Source organism: Typopeltis vanoorti, chromosome 23, assembly GCF_054136105.1.
Source record: "Typopeltis vanoorti isolate ZY-2024b chromosome 23, IOZ_Tvanoo_1.0, whole genome shotgun sequence".
NCBI classification, from domain to species: domain Eukaryota; kingdom Metazoa; phylum Arthropoda; class Arachnida; order Uropygi; family Thelyphonidae; genus Typopeltis; species Typopeltis vanoorti.
In genome coordinates, this window is record NC_143571.1 from 70,987,477 (window position 1) to 71,012,200 (window position 24,724).

Sequence of the window (24,724 nt, forward strand, 5' to 3'; positions counted from 1 at the left end):
GTGGCTGAAAAGAAAAAATGCAGCCTAATTAAAAAATTCTATTCTCTTTTAAAAGAAAAAGAAAACCAAAGGAAACATTTAGATCAATCCAAAGTATTGTAGTAATTAACCTTTCCTCAAGAGTTCTAACAAGAGATGAAACAAATCTTCTTATGAAAGGCTTTAATTTCTGTAACACCTCTACAAGTCCCAAAAATCGATATCATAGCCCAAACTGAAAAAGGAATAAGAAATGTATCAGGAGATATAGCAGAACCTGATCCACATTCAAAGTACAGCACTACTATTAAATTGCAAATTACTACCAAAAAAACTACAAAAAACAGAATTCAAAGCCCTTAATAAACTCAAATCAGATAAAAGCATAGTCATAATAAAAGCAGATAAAGGCAATGCAACAGTAATTTTGAACTCAGAAGATTATAACAACAAAATGAAAAGTCTTCTTGAAGATTCCAATACCTACACAGCATTAGACAGAGACCCCACTTGGCAAACTCACAACAAAACTAATGAACTTATCAAGAATAGACCATACTGGTCTGAGGAACTAAAAAGGAATTTACAATCAAAACACCCACTAGTGCCTAGATTATATGGAGTTTCTAAAATTCATAAAAAAGATATACCACTAAGACTGATAGTGGACAGAAGGAACTTTCCAACCTCAAATCTGGCAAAATACCTTAAACTTGATTTTACCACATATAGGAAAAACAACATCATCCATTAAGAATAGCACAGACTTCATAGAGAAAGTAAAAAAAGTAAAAGATATACACACAGATCCTTCAGACATATTAGTGAGTTTAGATGTTGTCAGCCTTTTCACAAACATTCCAAGAAATGAAACAGTAATCATCCTTATTTTTCACGGTATTAACAATACCACACAATTTTATCAAAGAGATGTTTTATTGTGTGGTGTTGTTAATACCGTGGAAAATGAGTCATGAATAACCATCAACCTAAGCTTCTCTGTTAGACAGTAAACATCATGGAGAATCTCTTTCTATGTGACATTGTAGAGCTGTACGATGTCCCATAGAAAACATTGCATAAAAAATAAATTCTTCCTTAAGGTCTGGTACATAAAACCAAAAACATGGTTCCGCTATGTGGACGATATCTTCATCATTTGTCCAGGAACAGCACTAGAACTGACTGCATTTAAAGACTATCTTAATAACTTACATCCAAACATAAAATTCACTCTGGAACTAGAAGAAAATAAAAACCTTCCTTTATAGAAATCCTTATAGAAATAATGTGAAAGAAAACACAAATAATGTGAAAGAAAACATTATCATTCTCCATCTATAGAAAACCAACAAACACAGGAAGATTTCTTCATGCTACCTCACACCATCACCCCAAGCAAAAAATAGGCCTAATAAAAACCTTAAGGGATAAAGCATACAGCATCTTCAATACAGAAGAAAAGCAGAAAGAAGAAATACGATATTTAACACAGATCCTACAACTGAATGGTTACACAACTAAGATAATTAAGAAAATTTTCAATACAGAACCTACAAAAAACTTAAATAAACAAGACTTCAAGAATGCAGTCACCCTTCCTTATATCAAGAATGTAACAGATAAATTAGCCAAATCACTCTACAAGTACAACATAAAAGTGACTTTCCTGCCCCTTGAAAAAATATCAAGATCTCTTCATCCTCCAAAACCCTCACAACACCCAATGAAAAAACTAGGGGTTTATAATATTCATTGTTCCTGCTATGTAAGCCAGATAGGGAGATTGGGGGGAAATCCGCATGAGCGAACATCAAAAGGACGTACAAAAGAAGAGAGAACATAAATCTGGCTTAGCATATCACAGCTTCTACCGGTCATGATGTACTCTGGGATAAAACAAACATGTCCTATATTCATAAGAATTGTTTCACACAAAAATTCAAAAAGGCAACAAATATGATTAAAATTCTTACGCAATGCAACAAAAACCAAGGTTTGATTTTAAATCAAGTTTGGTCATCATTTATTAAAATAAACGTTTATTAAAAAGACCTCATTAAAACTGCTCGTAAGGACTCAAACTTCCTTGAAACGATCATTACTGGTCACGAAACATAGTGTTTTGAGTATCATCTTGAAACAAAGCTCCAGAGTGCTGAGTGGAGACCACCAGAAGAGGGGCATCCAAAAAAAAGTCACTTGGAGAAGTGAAAAGTAAAGACAATGTTGATTTGTCTATAGATAGATTGGAGTTCTGGGCTAAGGAGAATGGATGTGAATTTAATGTGACAAAATGTAAGGTTATGCATTTTGGGGTGAAAAGATTAGCAGCAGTATACCACATTGGTGGAACTCTACTCCAAGAGACTGATGAGGCCAGGGACTTGGGAGTGTTGGTGGATAAGGAGAAGAAGTTTAGGGGGCACACTGCAAAAGTAGCTAAATCAGCTCATCAACTCACTTGGTTGTTGAAAAATACCTTGACGAGCAGAGACAAGCAAGTTATTGTACCTCTGTACCGAGCCTTAATAAGACCTCATCTCGACTACTGTGCCCAGATTTGGTCACCTCGGTTCCTTCTTGATGGGGAGGAGGTGGAGAGGATCCAGAGGCGAGTGACTAAGATGATAACAGGTCTATGGAATGAACCATATGAGAACAGGTTGAAGATTTGTGGGTTGCAGAAACTAGTTGATAGGCAGAGGAGGGGAGATATAATGGAGACATTCAAATTGCTAAAGGGATTCTATAGGATTAATTCAGAGGATATTTTTGAGATCAGGACTGGTGGTGGGAGAACTAGGGGACACCTATGGAAGCTGGGCAAGAGTGTGGTTAGCAGGGGTGTTAGAGCTGGGTTCTTTACTTTTAGAGTGGTAAATGAGTGGAATAAGCTGCCAGAGTCTGTTGTGGGTGCTATGACGGTGAACGAGTTCAAGACAAGGTATGATAGATACTGTGAGAATGTAATCGCATAGTTGTGTGGACATGATGTTTAGGGCCTCCTTCGATGAGTCTAAGGACTCCTGGAGTCGCCCGAAATAATAATAATAATAATAATAATTTGTTTCTACGATTCCAAGGGCGCAATTGATAGCGAGAATTCGTCGTGTACGGCATGAATATCGTGATGCAGGCTACTGGTCACTTTTGCATGATAATACACCATCTCATCGTTCAAACATTGCGAGACAGTTTTTGAGCAAAAACCAAGTTTGTGTGTTGGATCACTCTCCGTATTCAGCTGATTTAGCACCCTGTGACTTCTTTCTCTTTCCTCAACTTCATTTGCCGATGAAAGGAAAGCGATACGACACCATTGAAAACGTTCAAGCGGCAGTAACCACTACCCTCAACGGTATCCCAAAAACCGATATAAAAAACTCGTTAACGAATTAATTGACTGTGCCAAACGCTGTATCGAAGCTGAATGAGAGTATATTGATTGAAATAAATGATTAGAATAATCATAATTGGCTGTGTTTTATTTTCTATCAAAAGTTCGGTTTCTTTTTGGACAGAGTATGTACATATATTACAATAAACTTGATAACAGTAAATTGAAAAATGACTTGTACAATTATAAACTTTATAAAAATTAAAAAAAATTGTGCTATCACGTAGGTATTTTTTTCAAATGGATATATGTGTTGTAAAAATTTTAAATTTATATATATTGTAATAAATAAATGTAATGATAAACAAACAAATACCAAAACAAGCTTAGTCCTTTCATAATGTTTCATTTGACATTAGTTTGCATATTATTTTTTATATGTGATCTCTTTTTTTTTTTTTTTATTTCTAGTTCCGGGTCCACCGGCAAATATCAAAGCAGTGATTATTTCATCAGATACCATCTTGATTAGCTGGAAACCTCCACTTCATTCAAATGGAATTATTACTAAATATACTTTGTATTGCCGTAGCTCAGTGGCTAGTGCTAAGGTAAGAAACATGTACTGATGGAATTTGCAGGGTATTTGGTATATTGCTTCACTTTAATTTTATAGTATGTAGTAGACAACTAAGACAACATGTAGTAGAAGGAACATAAAGTTCACGAGCTTTAGATTTGGTCATAGCATCAGAAGAACTAATTATTACTGAGATGGCATCTCTGCCCCAAGTTGGAGAGAGTGACCATGTGGTTTTCACTTGGAAGATGAATAGACATGCAGGAGTATCAAAGTGAAAGGAATGTGTGTATGTGTGTGTGGAATTATAAGGAAGGTGATTATAATAGTCTTAGATATGAACTTGCGGCAGTTCAATGGATGGAGGAATTGGAAGGATGAGATATCATCAGTGCTTGAGAACTTGTAAAGGAATATTTACTAGCAGCAATAGCAAACTGTATACCGCAAGTGAAGAAGAGAACACAATTTGGTGTAAAGTGGATGACAAAAAATAACAAACAGGAACTGCAGGTAAAAAAGAGGTTATGGAAGAGATATAAGGAAGTGGACAGCAGATGTATGAAGAATATAAGACTCAGGCCAGGAGAGTGAGTAGTATGGTAAGGAATGAAAAACTAGAATATGAAAAGAGACTGTCCCTAAGATCCTAAGAAATTTTTTCTTTTTGTAGCCAGTAGGAGGAGGAATGAATGTGAAAGAATAACATGTTTAGATAAAAATGGAAGTAGAGTGACTGATGCAAAGGACACAGTGAAGTTGTTCAATGAACACTTTATTGCATTATTTCATCCTCGTGAAGTAGGTTTTAATACTAGTTGGATAGGGAGGTTCAAGGTGTGCAAGAAGAGAGTTGTTTGAAATACTGAGTACTCTGGATGTCAAAAAAGCAATGGAACTGTTCGCCACCGGTTTTGAGAGAATATGCTAAAGAACTGACAGCTCCAGTGACCTGGCTTTTCTATGAAAGTATATGTTTCTATGAAACATATACTTTCATATAAACATCATCATAGTTTCTATGAAACTATGATGATGTGAAGCTGGGAAGGGTTATTAGTAATAGTGCAGATGCGTCAGCCCTACAGGAGTATTTGAGTAAACTGAAGAGATGGGAATGAATGGTGCTATGAGTTTAATGCAGCTAAATGTAAAGTCTTGATGTTTGGGATACATCGATGGCAGGTTGCATTATCTGTTGGAAGAATTGTACTGGAGGAAATGGAAGAGGCAAGGGATGTGTGTGTCTGTGGGGGGGGGGTGATGATTGATAGAAACTTGAAATTCAGGGAACATATTGCGAAGGTGGTGAAGGTAACCCTGAGGACTGCTGCAATACTGAAGGATGCTGACCTCCAGAGATAAAAGAATTGTATTCCATTGTACAAAGCTGTGATCAGACCACACTTGGACTACTGTTCTGAAATTTGGTTCCCAGAATTTGAAGGGGATAAATTAATAATGCAAAGAGTGCAGAGGTGGATAACAAAAATGATATCAGGACCGTACTGTGTTAGTTATGAGGATAGACTGAGGTAATCTAGACTTCAGAGTTTGGGAGATAAAATGAGAGGTCGTATGATTGCAATTTTTAAACTGTTCAGAGGTAGTTACAGGGTTAACACTGGGGAGTTCTTTCATTTAGTGGAAAGGGGTAAGAAGCGATTGTAAGCAAGTAAGTAAGGAATGGTTTCTTTACGTGGAGGGTGGTTGAACCATGGAATGCATTGCCTGATAGAGTGGTGAGAGCATGAATGGCCAATGAGTTCAAGCAATGGTATGATAAACTTTGTTTTCTAGGGTGGGACTCACACGATGCGTCTTGTGACTCTATGGAGGCATGAATCATAATAAATAATTTATGGATACTCCTGGCATTAGTATAAAGCATATAAATGCCATTGTTTCTAGACCTAGCATTATCCCTTCTAGACTCCACTGGGCTCAGTGTTACCTGACATTGTCTCCCTTCTCCCAAGTATCCATTCCCACAAGAGGCCACCCCTGCTATCATCCTCCCTGGGACACACTGACTCGTTCAGAACAGTAATCTCTCCAGATGCCTACATCCTTCCTCATTCAAATGTAAACGGTCTCTCGCATACCATTCCTCTCTTTTCTCAAACGCACTCCAAGCATCCACATATATCAGTCCTCTCTTGTCACACATTCTCGCTATTATGCCATTCAATATCACTGCTCTTCTGCTCAGCTCATCATTATCATACCTAGGCAACACGCACACTATTTTTCCTCTCTCTGTCTTCTTCCGTACAGTCTCGAGCAAAAATCTCATATCTCTCGCTGCCCGACTTACATTACCACTCAAGTCATTCGTTCCTACCATCACAATCATCTCATCCACCCTTTCACCTCTCTTAATTGCCATAGCCACCCTTTCTATTGTTCCTCCTGGCAAACACTCCTCACACATTCTATCTTGAACACCACGGATCATTGAGTCGCCATACATTATACCTCTTACCATTCCCTCGCTCCTATTGTTTCCATTCTCTCCTCTTCTTTCATTCCCATACCTCTCTCTCATTCCGTCTCTCCTACTGTTTCCATCCTCTCATCTGTTAGCATTCCCATACCTCTCTCTCGTTCCCTCTCTTCTACTGTTTCCATTCTCTCCTCTTCTAGCACCCCCATACCTCTCACTCATACTCCCTAAATTCTCTCTCTCTCTCCTACTCAGATTCGCCTTGCATTTATCTCTTCCATTCTCCTAATCTTATCTTTCATACTTCTGCTCTCATTCACAAGACATTCCACCTCCTCTTTTAACTCATCTATCTCCCTCTGCAGGTCAGTCACTCTTAATCTAAATTCACTCTCCCAAACAAAACCGTCTCCTAAACTTTCACAGTCACTCACACCTTCCACACTATCAATTATTATTTTCTCATTCTCTCCTATCACACTGCTTGTCTTCCTACATTCATTCCCCGTCACTGGAGCAACAAAGTCGGATGTCGATATATCTAATACACTTATTTCCTCCTTCTGCCTGCATTTTGCGCACATATGCTCTCCACTCTCTTTAACAAGCCACATATGTAATTCCCGAGACACATACATGCCGCAAGTACTGCATGCCACAAAGTCCCTTATGATATTGCTAATAATTGAGTTCTTAAATGGCGGAGGAGTTGGCATTACGCCACTTGTGACTGCTGCTGAATCCACCATCATTCCTTACTGCCGAGTAGCGTAATCTTTAATAATTATTCAATTAATAAATAAGAGGGAAAAAAAAGTACAAACATCAGAACATTTAAGTACTAAATATAATTAAATAAAATGAAATATAACTAAATACAGTAACTTAGCTTCGTTTTGTCTTCCACCGTTACGCGTTCGATTCCGACGGTACCAAAATATATTATATCGCGACAGCAACTAACTTCCAAAAAACAACCACTGAAATACACTCGTATTCAGAGAAACAATTTAGCATTCAAAAACGTAGAAAAGCAGGTAAAAAAGTGGACTATTCACCGATTAAAAATCACTTGCTTCTGCACAGCTCAAATTCACCGCATGCTACGGCAACAAGTAAGTACATGTAAGTAACACCTAAGCACAAGTAACTACAGACTAAGTAGTAATTACACGTACGTACACACTCTGATTGAAAATTTTCTTCAGAATCGTCTTGATTTGTTTCATTTACTTCTTTCTCTCCTATGTTTTCCACATCATTTCGATGCTCTTCATTTTCACTTTCATCTCCTCCTGATAATGATACCAATGTTTCATTTTCATTCTGAGAACTGTGAAGTACAACTTCAGTTCTACGAAATTCTTCATTTTCAGAATGCAAGAAAGACAAAATTGCCCCCTTTTGACTATTTAGCTGTTTTTCATTTTCTCTAAATAGTTTTCTTTTACTAGCTCCGGATTCAAATTTTCTTGGCATTATTATGTGTATTAATCTATCAAAAGTGAAATAAATATTTATTAAATCTAAAATAAACATAAATAAAATAAACAATTATGTTAAAAGCTTAAAAATATAAAAATAGAAACAGTAGTATCTTAGTTTTGTTAAAATAAATGTGTAGCAGTAAAATAAGAATAATAATTAATTGAATAATATATTCTTACCAACTGTGACAACTACTTTAACCATATAATTGGTATATATACTTGTATACAGTATGCTGCTTTACAAGAACTAGCCAAATAACGGTAACTAAACTGTCAGTTTAATTACCGTTTTTTGGAATTTCCTTTACTGTTCTACGATATTTGACCCTTTTTGGTGCACAATTTATTTATTGTCTCTCTTTCCAAAAATATAAACGAATTTCACATGTATACAATAAATATTAATATTAAAAAAAATTTGGTAATATTAAACTAGCAACCTTGTAAGTCATTTTATATAAATAAATGACTAACTTATATCGATGGATTATAAATAATTATGCAACTTCTATGATACTTTATATTTAATATTAAATTTTCTAAATAGTTAAAAATCTTTTAATGTAATTCTAAATATATATATATTATTTACACTTTTAAATATTCCGTGTAATTGAATCATGATTAATTTAAAGAAAGATGTAATTAACAACTTTCTGTGAAAGATTTCAATTGCAGTGTTGATTATTGATTTTGAGAATGTTGATTTTATTTGACAAGCTTCGTTGACAAGCAGCATAGTTGCTACAAAAATTCTCAATACCGAAAAAATATTAAATGGTATGGTAATAATTTAGTATAAGGATAAATTTTTTTTTATTTAAAAAAAAAAGAATTTAAATGCAATCAAATTAAGCTTGCTAATAAAGGTAAAAATTGGAACTTCATGAACTGTAAAGTTCAGATATTCTCACTAAAAATAAAAATTTTGAATTTACGGTAATAAAAATTATAGCAAAAACCATTATATTTATGGTGGTTTTTACAACATTACAACATTTATTTATTACAAGATTTATTCCACTCCAGCTTTGATTTTTTTAAGTTGCAGTAATAAGCATAATAATTCCAGCTTTAGTTAAAATGTAGAGGCAATAAATAGTAACGATAACTTGCTGGGCTTGCTAACATCCACTTTTTCACTCCACATTTTATCTTAAAATGACTAGAATCTTGAATGCACAAAAAAATGAACTGAAAAATCAATTTAATTTATAAATAATAATAAACTTGAAATTCAAATGCTCTATATATGTGATATAGAAACTGCTCTTACCCAAATAATTAATACAAATAATAGCAGCACACAAAAAACCTCTGTTGTCTCTGGAACATGTTTCAAAATGATCGCAAAAACTTTCTTTAACTCAAAAACTTATTTACTCTGCTTACAATTTCCACTTATTAAACTTCTAGTATACTTGCAAAGAGGTTAGCTAACTCTCTATTAAGTTACTTTTACAAACTGTATATCAACTTCAAATATGCCAATAGATTCTCTTAATGACACTTCTTGTTACTGTTAATCTAAATCTTAATTGTCCAACTAAAACACATTATAAGAGGAATTGTACAAAGGTATATAACTTACAAAAGCTCTGTATCGCATATTCAGTCAAAGGTCTTGCACAAAAAGTTCCAAGGCAATTCTCTCATCTCAGATCTTGAGATATTTATGGCTTCATAAATATCTCATCAGGAAAATAGCAGACTGTGAACTGCGCCCTGCGGTACTCATATACAGCTCGCAAAAAGTCATTCTCCCACGGTGAAAAGAAACACTTCCGAGCAAAGGTGCTTCAGGTAATTTGTCTCACCTTTTCTCCTCTGCTTGGACTCGCCAAAAATGCCTAGATGACTGCCTTCTTCTTCTGCCACCTAACTCGAATTGCCACCAACTGTCAACCAGGATTCCTCTCTGACCTGGAAGCTTTCCTTCAGCAATTGGAACATCTCCTTTCAGCAACTCTAGACTGGAACCAGTAAGCTCCTCTCTAGCAACATCTGGAAATGGGAAGCCGTCTCTCTCTTTAGCGACTTCTGGATTTGGGAAGCCCTATATGCTTGGCTCTGTGATCTTTTATTATGCCTTCTCTGAGACCTCGCACAAGTTTGTAACCCCCGAAGAATTCATCATGATTCTTTCATCTTAAGTGTCAAGTTCGGTCCCCTCTTTGTTCTCTTCTGTGCCTTCCTTTGACTGTAAGTTGCTGACCATCGGAAAGTTGTTCGAACCCTTCTGACTGACTTTGGAGGTGTTTACGTGCAGAGCTTGTAAGCCTTTCTCATACACACAAAATTTAATAAACAACCTTTCTAATTCCACCATTTGGATATATTATTACATACAGCTCTGGCAAAAAACATTGCCTTTGATTTTAACACTGTAACAGAGTGGTGGCAAACCTTTTTATGTGCACATGCCAAAAATTTACAGATCGAGTTGCTGACGAGTGTCTGAGTGTGCCAAAAATGTATCATTCAATTTGCTGACGTGCCGGGCAGTTTTTAATAGGGGAAAAATTAATAGAAAATTAATCTAACTTTATTTATTTAAAAATTGATAATATATATATTTATTAATAAATTTGTAATATATATATTTATTAATAAATTTATAATATATATATTTATTTATAATATTTTATAAATAATTATTTATAATTTTATAAATATTTTATTTTATTTATAATATTTATTTATATATAAATTTATATTGTTATTCAGTGTAAAATTGATTATTGTATTATTAAATTGATTTTACCATATTTACTCGAAAATAACTCGTTCTCCCATATAACTGGCACCCCTGATTTTACTTCATGTAAAAAGACATTAAAAAGTGTTGCATATGCCTCTCACACGAAAAAATGTGTAAACATGTTCACGTCGAGGCAATAGTAACCCCCTCCCTGTGGTTAACAACACGCCCTCCCCCACAGCCATTATATACTGCAGATGCAAGAAAAACAAGTGCAGTAGTTTTATTGTATCCCTGATTAAAGTATAGAGGCTTTTGCAGTCTGTGTAATATATTTCTCAACAAATAGTGCAATTAGAGACAGCTGGAATAAAAACAGCACTAACTAATGAATCACATGTCCCCTCACAGAAACTACCCCTGTATAGACTCATGCAAAACCATATGTTGCACTGGAAAGACAGTATCTTGTCCAATTTTTCAATTACATGAAATAAGTGTTTGTTCTATTGCATTTGAAATTCTCAATGTCATTATGACAGATCACAAAGACTAACTTCAAATAAAATTCTACCACAAATTGAAACATGCCATTTAATGCATCTGTGAGTTCCTTTGCCAGCTCAAAGGAACAAGCAGCAATAAAATTCAACCAAAGGTTAAAACTTTGTGTGAGCTGAGCCCACCGATAAAGAGAAGTTCCCTCAGAACGATAAATGACACCCTGTCGTGAATGTGTTAAAACTAAGAAATATATAGTGAATATTGTTATGACAGTTTCACATGTTATGGAATACGGATGAAGAGAATTAGCAGTTCAACTCAACAAAATAGGTTGCCTTTGTTTTGGGGTTGTGCGACCTTTTGTTAATACTGCACCGATCATATGCACATCTTCATATGATTAACTTGTACGTATTGTGACAATTAAAAAAAAGGTTGAATCATTTATAAGCGTATAAAAGGATATCATTGACGTGCCAGCAAAATTCTCAGATGTGCCACCTCTGGCATGTGTGCCATAGGTTTGCCATCTATGCTCTAACATATTCTTATTAAAGAAGTATATACAGTTAATTTCCAAAGGGCTATTTACAAAAATATCTAATACAAAATATACAGAGACAAACAAGGTTATTTTTTACAACATTCTTATGGGACTTGACCTAAGAAAAAAATCGATGTAATGTGCTTTGGAATATTAAAGCTACATTCGAGTTTTTACAATACTGATGAGAACAATATTCTAAAAGTCCAGGTAGTCCAGCGAAAACCATCTGTGACAAAACGAAACTAGTTTATTTATTTAAAAACACAAAAATACAAATTTATTAAGTATATCTTTATAGAGTTCATAATTAAAAGGATTAATAATAATAATAGATTTCTACAGATGTGTCTCATCTTGTTTTAGTATTATCAAGTTATTCTGAAGCATTATGAATTTTGCTATTTTATTATTATGATGTTGCTAATATTTCTTCAAATGCGGCACTTTTTACAACAAAACTGGCTAAGTTATGTTGAATATATCTATTCGCAAATATACTCAAAATCCCTTTGACCTAATAAAAAGGCAGAATGCTGATGAAACTTCATCAGCATTCTATCTGTTAAAATGCAATTACCCCTGCCGTTAATGGATTATTATTGTAGTTATGTGCACTATATTTCTGGGATTGACCATTTTTTGCTGTACAATTTACTAATTGTGTCTCTTCCCAAATAAAAACGAATTTCACATGTGAAAAAATAATCAAAATGTTTGTTTGCATTGGAAATATTATGCCAAATATTTATATTTTTTAAATAACATTTATTGAAATAAATATGACATTTTGCTTCCTTTCCTTGCAAAATAAGATTACATGGGTCACACATTTCAATTTTTTAAAACGATTTTTTTATTTTTTTTTTATGAACAACAAATGGTGTTAAACTGTATTACTCGGGGTTTCCGATTGTGAGCCTTTTTAATTTATATTTAGTAGTATTTTATCAGCAATTCTACACCTTTTCTTTTGCTTAAAACTGCAACTCTACACCTTTTCTTTTGCTTAAAACTGCAACAGTACAATTACTTTGGAAAAATAACGAATTCAAACAAAACGAAAGTGCGCACATGTTATCTAGCAGTATTTGTGTGTCTGTGTGTGTGTGTGTGTGGTGATAATTTTGGAAGTGGGGAGTTAGCCATTAAATGCGAATTAATTCTGTTATGAAAATTTCATTTCAACACATGCACTTATACATGTTTCAAAAGATAAACTGTAGGGAAAATATCGCTACTTCAAAACTGCCGCATAATATCGAAATTAGCTGAAAATATGTACATAACAGTTGACTTCATAACTGCCATTTATTTTGATTTGTAGTGAATGATTAAGGAGGAAACCAAGAAAGTTGAAATGCAAAAACCGACAGATTACGTTATAAAAATTATGCATTACATGATATTATTCAAGATTTACGTATGATAAGTAACCTTCAAACTGACTAACAAACTAACTAACCTTATGAATAAAATAGGAAACTTAATTTGGAACAGATGGAGGCTGTATTCATTTTTAGATTCGGATTTTCATGAATTTATAAAATAATTGGTTGACAAAAATAATTATCTTAAATCAAGTTCTTGAAGAATTTTAAAATGTATTGGCAATTAAAATAATTAGCAAAAAAACTGATAGTGACATTGACCTTCCAAAGTGATACAATATGAAGTGAAGAAAGTATGAAAGGATTTCTTATTTTATGCTGGCATTAAAAAAACTATAATTATACGATAAAAACAAGTAACAAAATGAATATAACTCATAGGTATTTAGTCTGATATAACTTAGATTCCGGTTACCGAGCAAACGGCAAGCAACTGCGTTTGCTGTAGGCCATAGAACGTAGTTACTACATATGCCAGGTAATGTAGTTTAGTGTTCTTTTCAGTGTGAAGGATTATCGCACCTCCTAATGGACATGACGGTCAAACCACACTTTTTATCCATGTTCTTTCAGCAGTTCATCATCATCAAATTCCTGCCACGTACCCTCAAGGTGCGTACAGGATATGATAGTACTACATAAAAAAAAAAAAAAAAAAAAAAAAAAATTTACATCATTACTTACTTCCAATCTACAATTTTCCTCCAAATCAGTCTGTTACTTGTCAAGACTCCAATATTATCAGATCTCGTATCTCTATCATCTAAGGCACTTTGTACCATATCAATCCACCTATATCTTGGTCTTCCTCTGGGTCATTTTCCTGCCAACCTGGCAGAGAACACTTGTTTTGCTAATCTTTCTTCGCCCATTCTGTTTAAGTGACCCTACCACCTGAGATTAGCTCGGCTAATGCATTCCTGGATGCTGACAATGTCAAGTTCTTTCCTAATATCCTCGTTTTTAATATGATATTGCCATTGATGCCATCTGTTCATGCCTCTAATCTTTCTCAGGACTCTCATATCTGTGGTCTCTAGTCTTTGGTCAAGTGTTTTACTTCTGACCCAGCTCTCAGATCCATAAGTTAAAATTGGTTTGAACACTGTCTTGTATACAGCTAATTTAGTGTTCCGACTAATTTCTCTCTTATTCCATATGAATTTATTCAATTGACTTCCCTCCATACCAGCTTTGCTGATTCTGTTATCTATTTCTATATTTAATTTATCATATTCACTAAAAATCTTGCCTAAGTAGCTGAAATGTTTTACTTGTTCCACAGGTTCCCCGTTCATAACACAGTTGACATTTTCAAGTATTCTACCTATTTTCATTGTCTCTGTGTCTTTTTAATGCTGACCTTCATACCACATCTATTACAACAGTTATTCAATTTAGTCAGGGAATCTTGCAGACTTGCAGTGGATTTATTGATAAGTACAACATCATATGCATAAAGCAAGAGCTGACATTAACATCTCCAATTTTGATATCATGTCTTATACCACTTTTCTTCATAATGTGATCCATATCGATAATGAATAACAGAGGGAATAATGTACATCCTTGTCTCACACCAATTTAGCATTAAACCATCTTCCTGTACTTCCTTCAATTCTAACTGCTGACTTACAACTCAAATACAGACTAAGTATTGCTTGTATAATGCCCCATTGACACTATTTAACTGAAGCGTATTGAATAGCTTCTCTCTTGGCACCTTATCATATGCCTTTTCCAGATCTACAAAACTTAAATAGAGATCTTTGTTATATTCCCATGCTTTCTCAACTATATGTCATAAAGTGAAGATCTGATCCTGACAGTCTCTATTTGGCCTGAATCCAGCTTGTTCTTCACCAAGCTTTTCTTCCACAATGCTTCTCAACCATTTCTCAAGTATAACTGCATAGATCTTGCCAGGAACACTCAGTAGTGAAATACCTCTGTAATTCTCACATTCAGTTTTATTTCCCTTTTTATATATGGGTACTATGAGAGCTCTACTCCAATCATAGGGAATTCGTCCTTCTGTCCAGGCTTTCTGAACTAAGCAGTGCAGCCACTGTAAGACTCTTATACCACCATACTTCAGCATTTCTGGTAGAATATCATTTACTCCTGCTGCCTTTCCACATTTCAAGCCTTTGATGGCTTTTTCAACTTGAAGTATGGATATGTATTCCTGACTGCATGCCTGTTGAGTGTTTTTTACCACTGTGCTATCACTTCTTATTTCATTTAGCAATTTCTCGAAGTAATTACTCCATATTTCAAGGATATCTTTTTCTCCTGTTTTAATGTCACCTTTATCACCCTAACTCCTTTTACAGCACTCTTTCCTCCATTCCTAAGCTTCTTCAATAACCTCCAGAATATCTTACCACCTTCTTGATATTTACTTTCTATATTCTTGCCAAAGTCCTCCAATGACTTTTGTTTAGCTAGTTTTACACAGTGTTTAGCATTCTTTCATTTGTCCCTGTATTCTCTAAGAGCACAAACTGACTTATTTGCCAGGAACTTTTGATATGCTTTCTTCTTTTCCTTCACTGCCTCTTTAACTTCCTGTGTCCACCATGGAGTTTTGATTTTTCTATCCTTGCAGATAACCTCACCACATGCCACTCTGGCTTAATCAATCAACGTTTTCTTCAAGGCTTGCCACTGAATCTCTAAAGTTTGGTTCCTGTTCTCAAATTGCTTCATTTTTTCTTCAATAATCTTTATGTATTTTAGTCTACAGTTCACATCTGAGAGCTGCTCAACTTTTATTCGCTTTAAAACTTTCTTACATGTTATTCTTTTCAATATGAAATTCAATTTTATCCTGCTCAAGACTAAATAGTGATCACTTCCAATTTCAAATCCTCTGTACACTCTGGTGTCCTGCACCAGGGAGAAAACATCACTATCAACAATAACATAGTCAATGAGACTTTTCTTATTCCTAGCCTCTTCTCTCCATGTGAATTTGTGCACATTTTTATGTTGGAACATGGTGGTAGTAATAACCATTCCATGTCCTGAGCAGAAATCCAACAGATATTTGCCATTATTATTAGCTTTGCTCTTTTCTCCAGATTTTCCCAAAATATTTTTGTATGTCTCACAATCATTTCCTACTCTGCTATTTAGATCCCCAACAAGGACCATCTTTTTCTTCTTCATTGTGTCGGTTGCTTTTTCTAAAGCATCAAAATATTCCTCCACTTCTACCTTAGTAGAACCTTCTATGGGACCATAGGCACAAATAAGTCTCATTGTCCAGTTCCCATTCTCATATTTGCCCATATTACTCTACTTGAGACTGCCTGCCATTCAAGAAGATTAGCCTCGTATTTTGTGTTGAATACTATGGCTACTCCTTCTTTTCCTTGATTGTCATTGCCTGAATATAACATTTTGTATTTATTGCTCAGAAAGACTCATCAGTTTTTATCTTTTTTGTTTCAGTCACCCCTATTATGACGATCTGGTACTTATCTAATTCCTCAGCTAGATCCATTTCTTTGCCATTCAGGCTTCTTATGTTGATAGTACCGATCTTTAACTCTGGTGATGTTGAGTTGGGGTGTGTTTTCAGATTTGTTCCAGTAGCTGACTTTTCGCTGTTTTCTCTGGTTCCCTGGCAAAAACAACAGGGGGGGGGGGCCTTGTTTAACCGGTTGACGCCCCAGCCGGCATGAAATTTTGTCATGTTGTACGATCATTTTTTATTTTGGTTTAACTAATAAGAATACAATTTGGTCGGCTAAATCCCAAATTGCCAGCCCATCCTCGTTCATTCAGTATCCAAGTAGATACCCAACAGGGTGCACCACGAGAAGGTGAGGATTGGACATTAGGTCAGAAGCCCTGGTCGGTTCTCCGCATTCCTTTAAAAGCTATGTGGAGGTCTCCTCTCAGTTATATAGCTCTGACCCTTAAGCACCCCTTTCAGCAGGTGGAGAGAATATTATCCAGGTTTGCTGGACGTGTATATACATCCAGCAAAGAAATGGTACGCTTACATACATGAATTTTATGGAATACAGAGTTCCTGCTAGTTTTATATTCTAAGGAAAGAACAATGTATTTCAAATGGAAGCAGGAAGCTTCTCAAATACAAATTTTTCAGTGGCGTCTAGTTTTTATATTATGAATTTAATATTCAAAAATAAGTATTTTATTTTGCAACTATAACTACGCTGTTTTTTTTTATTGTTCTTTGTGAGGAGTAAGGTTTTAAAATGAGCCTCCCCCTGGAGACTGAGGCCCCTATCTTGCACCTAATGGTAAATGTTAAATAATCACAAACATTAATGTTTTTGATTATTCAGGAGTAGAGTCCAAAAGACGGCCTGTGACTAGTGGTGTGCTGCAGGGTTCTGTTCTTGGACCGCTATTATTTAATTTGTTCATTAACAATATAGGAAAGGATGTGAGAGGAACTCTTCATTTGTTTGGTGATGATGCAAAGTTGGGTAGAGCAATAGTGATTGCACATGATGTCAAAATTTTGCAGGATGATTTGAATAGATTGGAGGACTGGGCTAAGAAGAATGGTTGTCAATTTAATGTGGCAAAGTGTAAGGTTATGCATTTTGGGGTGAAAAGATTAGCAGCAGTATACCACATAGGTGGAACTGTACTCCAGGAGATTGACAAGGCCAGGGATTTGGGAGTGTTGGTGGATAGGGAGTTGAAGTTTACGGGACACATTGCAAAAGTGGCTAAATCAGCTCATCAAATCACTTGGTTACTGAAGAACACTTTGACGAGCAGAGACAAACAAGTTATTGTTCCTCTGTATCGAGCCTTGATAAGACCCCATCTTGACCACTGTGTCCAGATCTGGACGCCTGGGTTTTTTTCTTGATGGGGAGGAGGTGGAGAGGCAAGTGGCCAAGATGATAGTAGGTCTGTGGAATGAACCTTATGAGAACAGGTTGAAGATTTGTAGGTTGCAGAAATTGGTTGATAGGTGGAAAAGGGGTGATATGACTGAGACATTCAAATTACTGAAGGATTTCTATAAGATTAATTCAGAGGATATTTTTCAGAACAGAGGACTGGTAGTTGGAGGACTAGGGGCCATCCATGAAACTAGGCAAGAGTATGGTTAGCAAAGTTTTAGAACTAGGTTTTTTACTTGGAGAGTGGTGAATGAGTGGAATAAGCTGCCATGACTGTGAATGAGTTCAAGGCAAAGTATGATAGATACTTTTCCTTGATAGATACTGTGTAGATGTTGAATAGTTGTTCTTGACATGATGTTTAGGGCCTCCCTCGATGAGTCTAAGGACTCCTTAGAGTTGCCCATAATAATAATAGTAATAACTGCTAACCACTCGGCCAGCCAGGCTGGCTCTCCAGCCAAAAGGCTGTGGGTTCGAATCCTGCTTTGGGCATGGATGTTTGTGATTGTGGAAATACCAGTGGTGGTGGTGTCAGTGTTAGATGGCGTTGGTGTAGTTGCAGTCATTTGGTGGATTCAAAGTTGTAGAGCAGGTGCGTGCCCTCGATGAATCTATGGACTCCCTGGAGGTGTCAAATAATAATAATAATAACTGTTCACAACCACCTCTCTCTTTATTAGTCTTCTATAATCCCTTTTTCATCTGCAATTTCTGTTTAACTTCTTTTGTCATGTATTTGATTCCAAATTGCGTTGTCTTCATTACTCAAAGTATACAATCTGTCATTGCTGTCATCAGTTTTTTTGTTAAGTATCAGCCAAGTACTACTACTACACTATTGACCCTCCTTCAAATTCTTTCATCCATTGTACTGCTGTGAGCTGGTTTCTAAGACTACAGTAGTTATCTGCCTTATAATACCACATAAATTCCTTCTGCCTTGATACCTCTACATGCCTATTCATTCTACAGTCAGAGCAACATGGTCACTCTCAGCAAATGAGGGCAAGTATGAGATCTCATTCACAATCAGATCCACTGATGCTATTACCATATCCCTCAACAAATCCAAAAATTCAGTAGTAAATGCTGCCTCCTCCATAGAGTTTAAAATGCTATGGTTGAAGTACCCCACAATTATCATTTGCTTTGCACTTGCCAAACTAATTTGCTTAAACATTTCCTGCTAATTGCCATCTATGTTCCCTGTCCATAACAACATTCTGCTAAATCTGTTATCTTATAAATCTCTATCTCATACCATATACTCTAAGCTGTTATTGTTATTTCCACTGTGATTCTCCACCCTGAAAGAGCACAAAATATCTCTTTTCATGAGTAACATACTATCACCATATTTACTTGATCTATTCTGCTGTAATATGCTATAAGCTTCGATTTCTATCCCTGTTAGAGCATCCTCCTCAGTTAGCCCACTTCATTGATGCCAACCATCTTCAGAGAGACTGAGTCAATCAATGCCACAAACTCATTCCCTTTATTCTAATGCACCTATCATTGGTTAATGCCTCTAGCATTAGTATACAGAAAAACCAGCCCACTGCCAGTATTCTTATAGTCATTATTACTCTCCTTGTGTTTCACATTGCTGTGTATATAGCGTACACCCTCTTATTTCTTACGCCACTATCCGCATATGAAGTTATCCTTGCTGTGTTCCATCCTTGCTGTTCTGGTTTCCCTGACCACCTGAGTGTGTCAGTGAAATTTGTTGCTCAGAAAACAACAGTGTCTCCAAATTCCTGCATCCTTTTGCATTCATGTGTAATCCATCTCTTGTATACAGCTCTCTTCTATCCTCAAATATACTCCTGGCATCCTCATATTCCATACCTCTTTTCTATACATTCCATTCCAGTAACACCTCCCTTTTTACCCTTTCTATCTTCACAAAATACATCATACTCTTCCATCTCTATTCTTGTTAGGATGTCATCCTCATCCAACCATGTCTCACTTATTCCAATAATTTTTAGGTGAACGAAGTCAATTATTGCAACCATTCCATTTCTCTTGTTTCTAATACTTCTGGCATTCATATACAAACATAACAGTCATTTCTGGATCTATAACAAGTTTCACTGATACCACTTATTAAATGTGACTTCTCCATACTTTCCTCCAGCCATTTCTTTTTCTCCTTACTCATCCCAGAACCCTTTTCAAATCCAACTGACTTCCCCAAATTCTTGGTCATCCTCTTCCCTTTTTGTCTATACACACATATTCATATCCTCTTGGAGCATCAACCTCTTTCACACAATGTTCCCTATCCACCATGAGTCTCCCCGTTTCCCTGTTTATCTTGCATATTTGTTCTCTCATTCTCTACACTCATGCCACCCACTTCTTCATTCATAAGCACCACTTCAGTATCTCCTTCCTTACTCTCCCACTCTTTCATATCACTTCTTAATTTCTCGAATTCATTCTCTGTACTCAATGCTCTTCCTTCCAACAGTAGTCTCTCCAAATAACTCACACCAAAATCATTGAAATGCAGTCCATCACTCTTATACAATTCAATTCTTCCTTCAAACTCATTCCACAAATTAGCAAACTGCACTCCTTTCTCTTCACACATGTCTGCTAACATATCATTCATAATTCTTGTTCTCTGTCTCATCTCGTCACTGTAATACCTGGGCAACACACTGACTACCTTTCCTATCATACTATTATCTTTTATCCTTCTCAACAACCTCCCAATATCCAGTCTTACATTCTATTTGTTCCCAGTCAAGTAATTTATTCCACTACCACTACCAACTTTTTTGGTCTCTTAGTCCTTATATTCAATGCCTCAATCACTCTGTTCATTTTACTTCCAGGAAAACAAACCTTGTGGACCTTCTCATTTACCATACCTCTAATAATCATTCAAATTAAGTGGATATTGAATCCAACATTATTTCAAAGCCAAATAGAGAAATTACAAGAGTTTCATGCCGAATATCGAAACTATAAAAGTTTTGACGTATCCAAGCATAAGCAAACTTTTCATGACAGGGGCAACTCTTAGTAAAGGTGGAGTAAGCTCTGATAACTATCCTTAGTATTTCCCATAATTAAAACACATCTCCTAGCAGACATGTATGATGTTATACATTATGGGGGGGGTCACTACCCAGACTGATTTATTTGATCTTTTTTGAGGTCTCGTCAGCAGGAACCAGACCCAAATATGAATGTAAATACTCAGGTTGAAGTGATATAGACTTATAAACTTATACTTTACCATATGAGCTGCTAAAAAAGGTTTCACATCACAAAAGGCACCAAGAATTACTGATAAAGAGAGCCAAAAGGCTTCACTTCGGTAGTGCAAAATTATTCAAATTAAGTGGATATTGAATTCAACGTTATTTCAAAGCCAAATAGAGAAACTACAAGAGTTTCATGCCGAATATAGAACTATAAAAGTTTCAGCGGATCCAAGCTTAAGCAAACCTTTCCCATAATGTATAACATCATACATGTCGCTAGGAGATGTGTTTTACATTATGGCAAATACTAAGGATAGTGATCAGAGCTTACTCCACCTTTACTATGAGTTGTCCCTGTCATGAAAGGTTTGCTTACGCTTTGATCCGCCAAAACTTTTATAATTTCTATATTCGGCATGAAACTCTTTTAGTTTCTCTGAAACTCTTATAATTTCTCTATTCGGCTTTGAAATAATGTTGGATTCAATATTCATTTAATTTGAATAATTTTGCATCGCCGAAGTGAAGCCCTTTGGCTCTCTTTTTTAGTAACTCTAATAATCAAGTTGTCATATAATGCCACTTGCGTATATTTTGTTACCATTTTCATACTGACATCATTTGTTTTTATCTACTTCACTCTTCCATACATATCTATAATCCTCTTTATTTCTCTCTGCCTCTGGCTCATTTCTTGCCTTCTCTTCAACTCTGCTTTCAAATTTTGCATCCTGTTTTTTCACTATCATTTACTTTCACTATTTTTTGCCAGTCACACACACTTGTTCACTGTCAATCCAACTCACCACCTTACCGTTAACTGCACTCTGTTTTTCAACATCACCATTGCCTGCTTTATCATTAATTTCACTCTGTTTTTTAACTTCATATTAATTATCACCTACTTTATCACTTTTTTCGAAGATATTGTTTCCACACACACTCTCTGAACATTCACTCAATCTTCAACTGCCGTGTCAGTTATGATGCCATGTTCCCTACTCGTATTTAAATTATTTTATCTCATTTAAGCAAGTCTCATGATTATAATTAATTTTGTCCATGAACAGAAAAATGAGTATTCTTCTTAATTATTCCTCTACATATCAGATTATAGATTTGGATCCTATGAAAGCTGAAAAGAAGAAATATATATAAATTATTTTTTAAAAAGTTATATCTTGATCCAAAGAAATTACTAGAATGATAATACCTTCTCATGTCAAACGATCCAGGATATATTGGCTCCCCAATATTCACCTTGTGTTAAGTCTTAAGTGTTGGGAAAAACTCATGATAAAAGTTTAATGGAGTAAAACAGCACTATGAAATGATTAAACGATCCTCGACACCAGCGAATACAATAAGTAAATGGATATCATTCTTAGAGACTACCCCCACCTACAGACTTTAGATTATAATCTCAAAAAATCACAAATCAAGAAATTAAAAAGTCTACTCAAAAACGTTTCTTCCTGGCCTCCTGATATCACAGTATAAAAGAATGCCGATGGTAGGGAGGTAACCGAATCAGTTAATATAGTGGAATTACTGAGCGAGCAGTTTACAAGAGTATATCATCCAGGTGGTGACATTGCAGGAATGAAAGAATCAACAGCTTATACGGGAATTGTGGTGAATGAAGTGAAGGTGAATAGTCTATTACAAAACCTCAATGTCAATTCATCTGTGGGATTGGAGGGTATACCAGTTCGTGTCGTACGAGAAGCGGCTAAAGAATTGTCAGTGCCTTTGACTATTTTGTTTAATTTGAGTCTTGGGTCTGGGTTAGTCCCAAGGGTGGAAAGAGTGGAAAATAGTTCCACTGCATAAAGGAGGTTCCAAGACTGCTGTTGAAGATTACCGGCCGATCAGCACATCAGGAATTGTTGTCAAGATCTTGGAGAAAATAGTCAACAGGAAAATACAAGATTGGATAGATGAAAATGGGATACTCTATGGGGGACAGCATGGTTTTGTGAAGGATAGATCATGCCTCAGTAACCTGCTCACATTCTATATCACAGTGACGGCTGAACTGGATAAGGGTAACAGGTTTACAGTGATTCTACTGGACCTTGCTAAAGCCTTTGATAGGATACCACATGGAATTCTAATAAGTAAACTGCAGCATATGAGAATATATATAGGGTTGGTGAGATGGATAGGAGGGTGGTTGATGGAGAGATATCAGAGAGTGGTTTATTCAGGAGTAGAGTCCAAAAGACGGCCTGTGACTAGTGGTGTGCTGCAGGGTTCTGTTCTTGGACCGCTACTATTTAATTTGTTCATTAATGATATAGGAAAGGATCTGAGAGGAACATGTGCATCTGTTTGCGGATGATGCAAAGTTAGGCAGAGCAACAGTGAATGCTCATGATGTCAAAATTTTTCAAGATGATTTGGATAGATTGGAGGACTGGGCTAAGGAGAATGGATGTCAATTTAATGTGGCAAAATGTAAGGTTATGCATTTTGGCGTGAAAAGATTAGCAGCAGTATATCACATTGGTGGAACTGTACTCCAGGAGATTGACAAGGCCAGGTATTTGGGAGTGTTGGTGGATAGGGAGTTGAAGTTTATGGGGCACATCGCAAAAGTGGCTAAATCAGCTCATCAAATCATTTGGTTGCTGAAAAATACTTTAACAAGCAGAGACAAACAGGTTATTGTTCCTCTGTATCAAGCCTTGATAAGACCCCATCTAGACTACTGTGCCAAGATATGGGTGCCAAGGTTTCTTCTGGATGGGAAGGAGGTGGAGAGGATCCAGATTCCATGTATGGCTCTCCCAAAGTTCACAAAAATGGAATACCTCTACTCTCTATTGTTAATGGAATTAATTCACTCACTTATTTATTATCAAAACACCTTGTAGGTCTTCTTAAGGCACACATCCATAATTCAGATACCTACATACGAAATTCACAACATTTCGTTGAGAAATTAAGTAACGTCTCGATCTCCAATACAGACCTTCTGGAAAGCCTCAATGTTACATCTTTATTCACCAATATTCCAGTAGATGAAGTGATCGCCATTTTTAGAAACCTCTTCCCTCAAGACATTACTTCTCTGTTCCATCATGGCTTAAAATCAAATTTTTTCCTATGGAATAAAACGATTTATCAACAATTAACAGGCCTTTCAATGGGCAGCTCTCTTTCATCCCCTTGTGCAGGTCTCTTCATAGAGAAACTTGAAAGTAAAATTTTATCTCAACTAGACCCTAAACTCACAGTGTGGTGGAGATATGTGGACGACATTTTTATTGTTTGATAAAACACAGAAAAGGATCTGTTTGATTTTCTCAGCAAGATCAACTCATTGCATCACAAAATTAAATTCACTTTAGAACCTGAGAAAGAAAAACAATTACCATTTCTGGACACTTTAATTAAGAAACAAATAGATGGATGCATCAGCCTTACGGTCTATTGCAAACCAACCAACACAGGTCAATACTTGCATTTCACTTCTTCACACCACATTTCTCAGAAAATTAGCATCGTACACATGCTAAAAAATAGAGCCTCTCTCATCATACAGATGATAAAGACCTCAAAGATGAACTATCCCTGATATCAAATAACCTTATAAACAATGGTTATCCTAGA

General features: G+C 35.8%; 1 protein-coding gene across 1 annotated transcript in view; it reads left to right on the top strand.

Moving 5' to 3' along the window:
- LOC150093941 (cell adhesion molecule Dscam1-like) overlaps positions 1-24,724 on the top strand; it is a 1,598,688-nt gene that overhangs the window by 970,928 nt on the left and 603,036 nt on the right. The window contains exon 19 of the mRNA XM_090412925.1: positions 3,791-3,930. Within this exon, the coding sequence (XP_090269051.1) occupies positions 3,791-3,930 (140 nt within the window). The remainder of the gene's footprint in view (positions 1-3,790; positions 3,931-24,724) is intronic.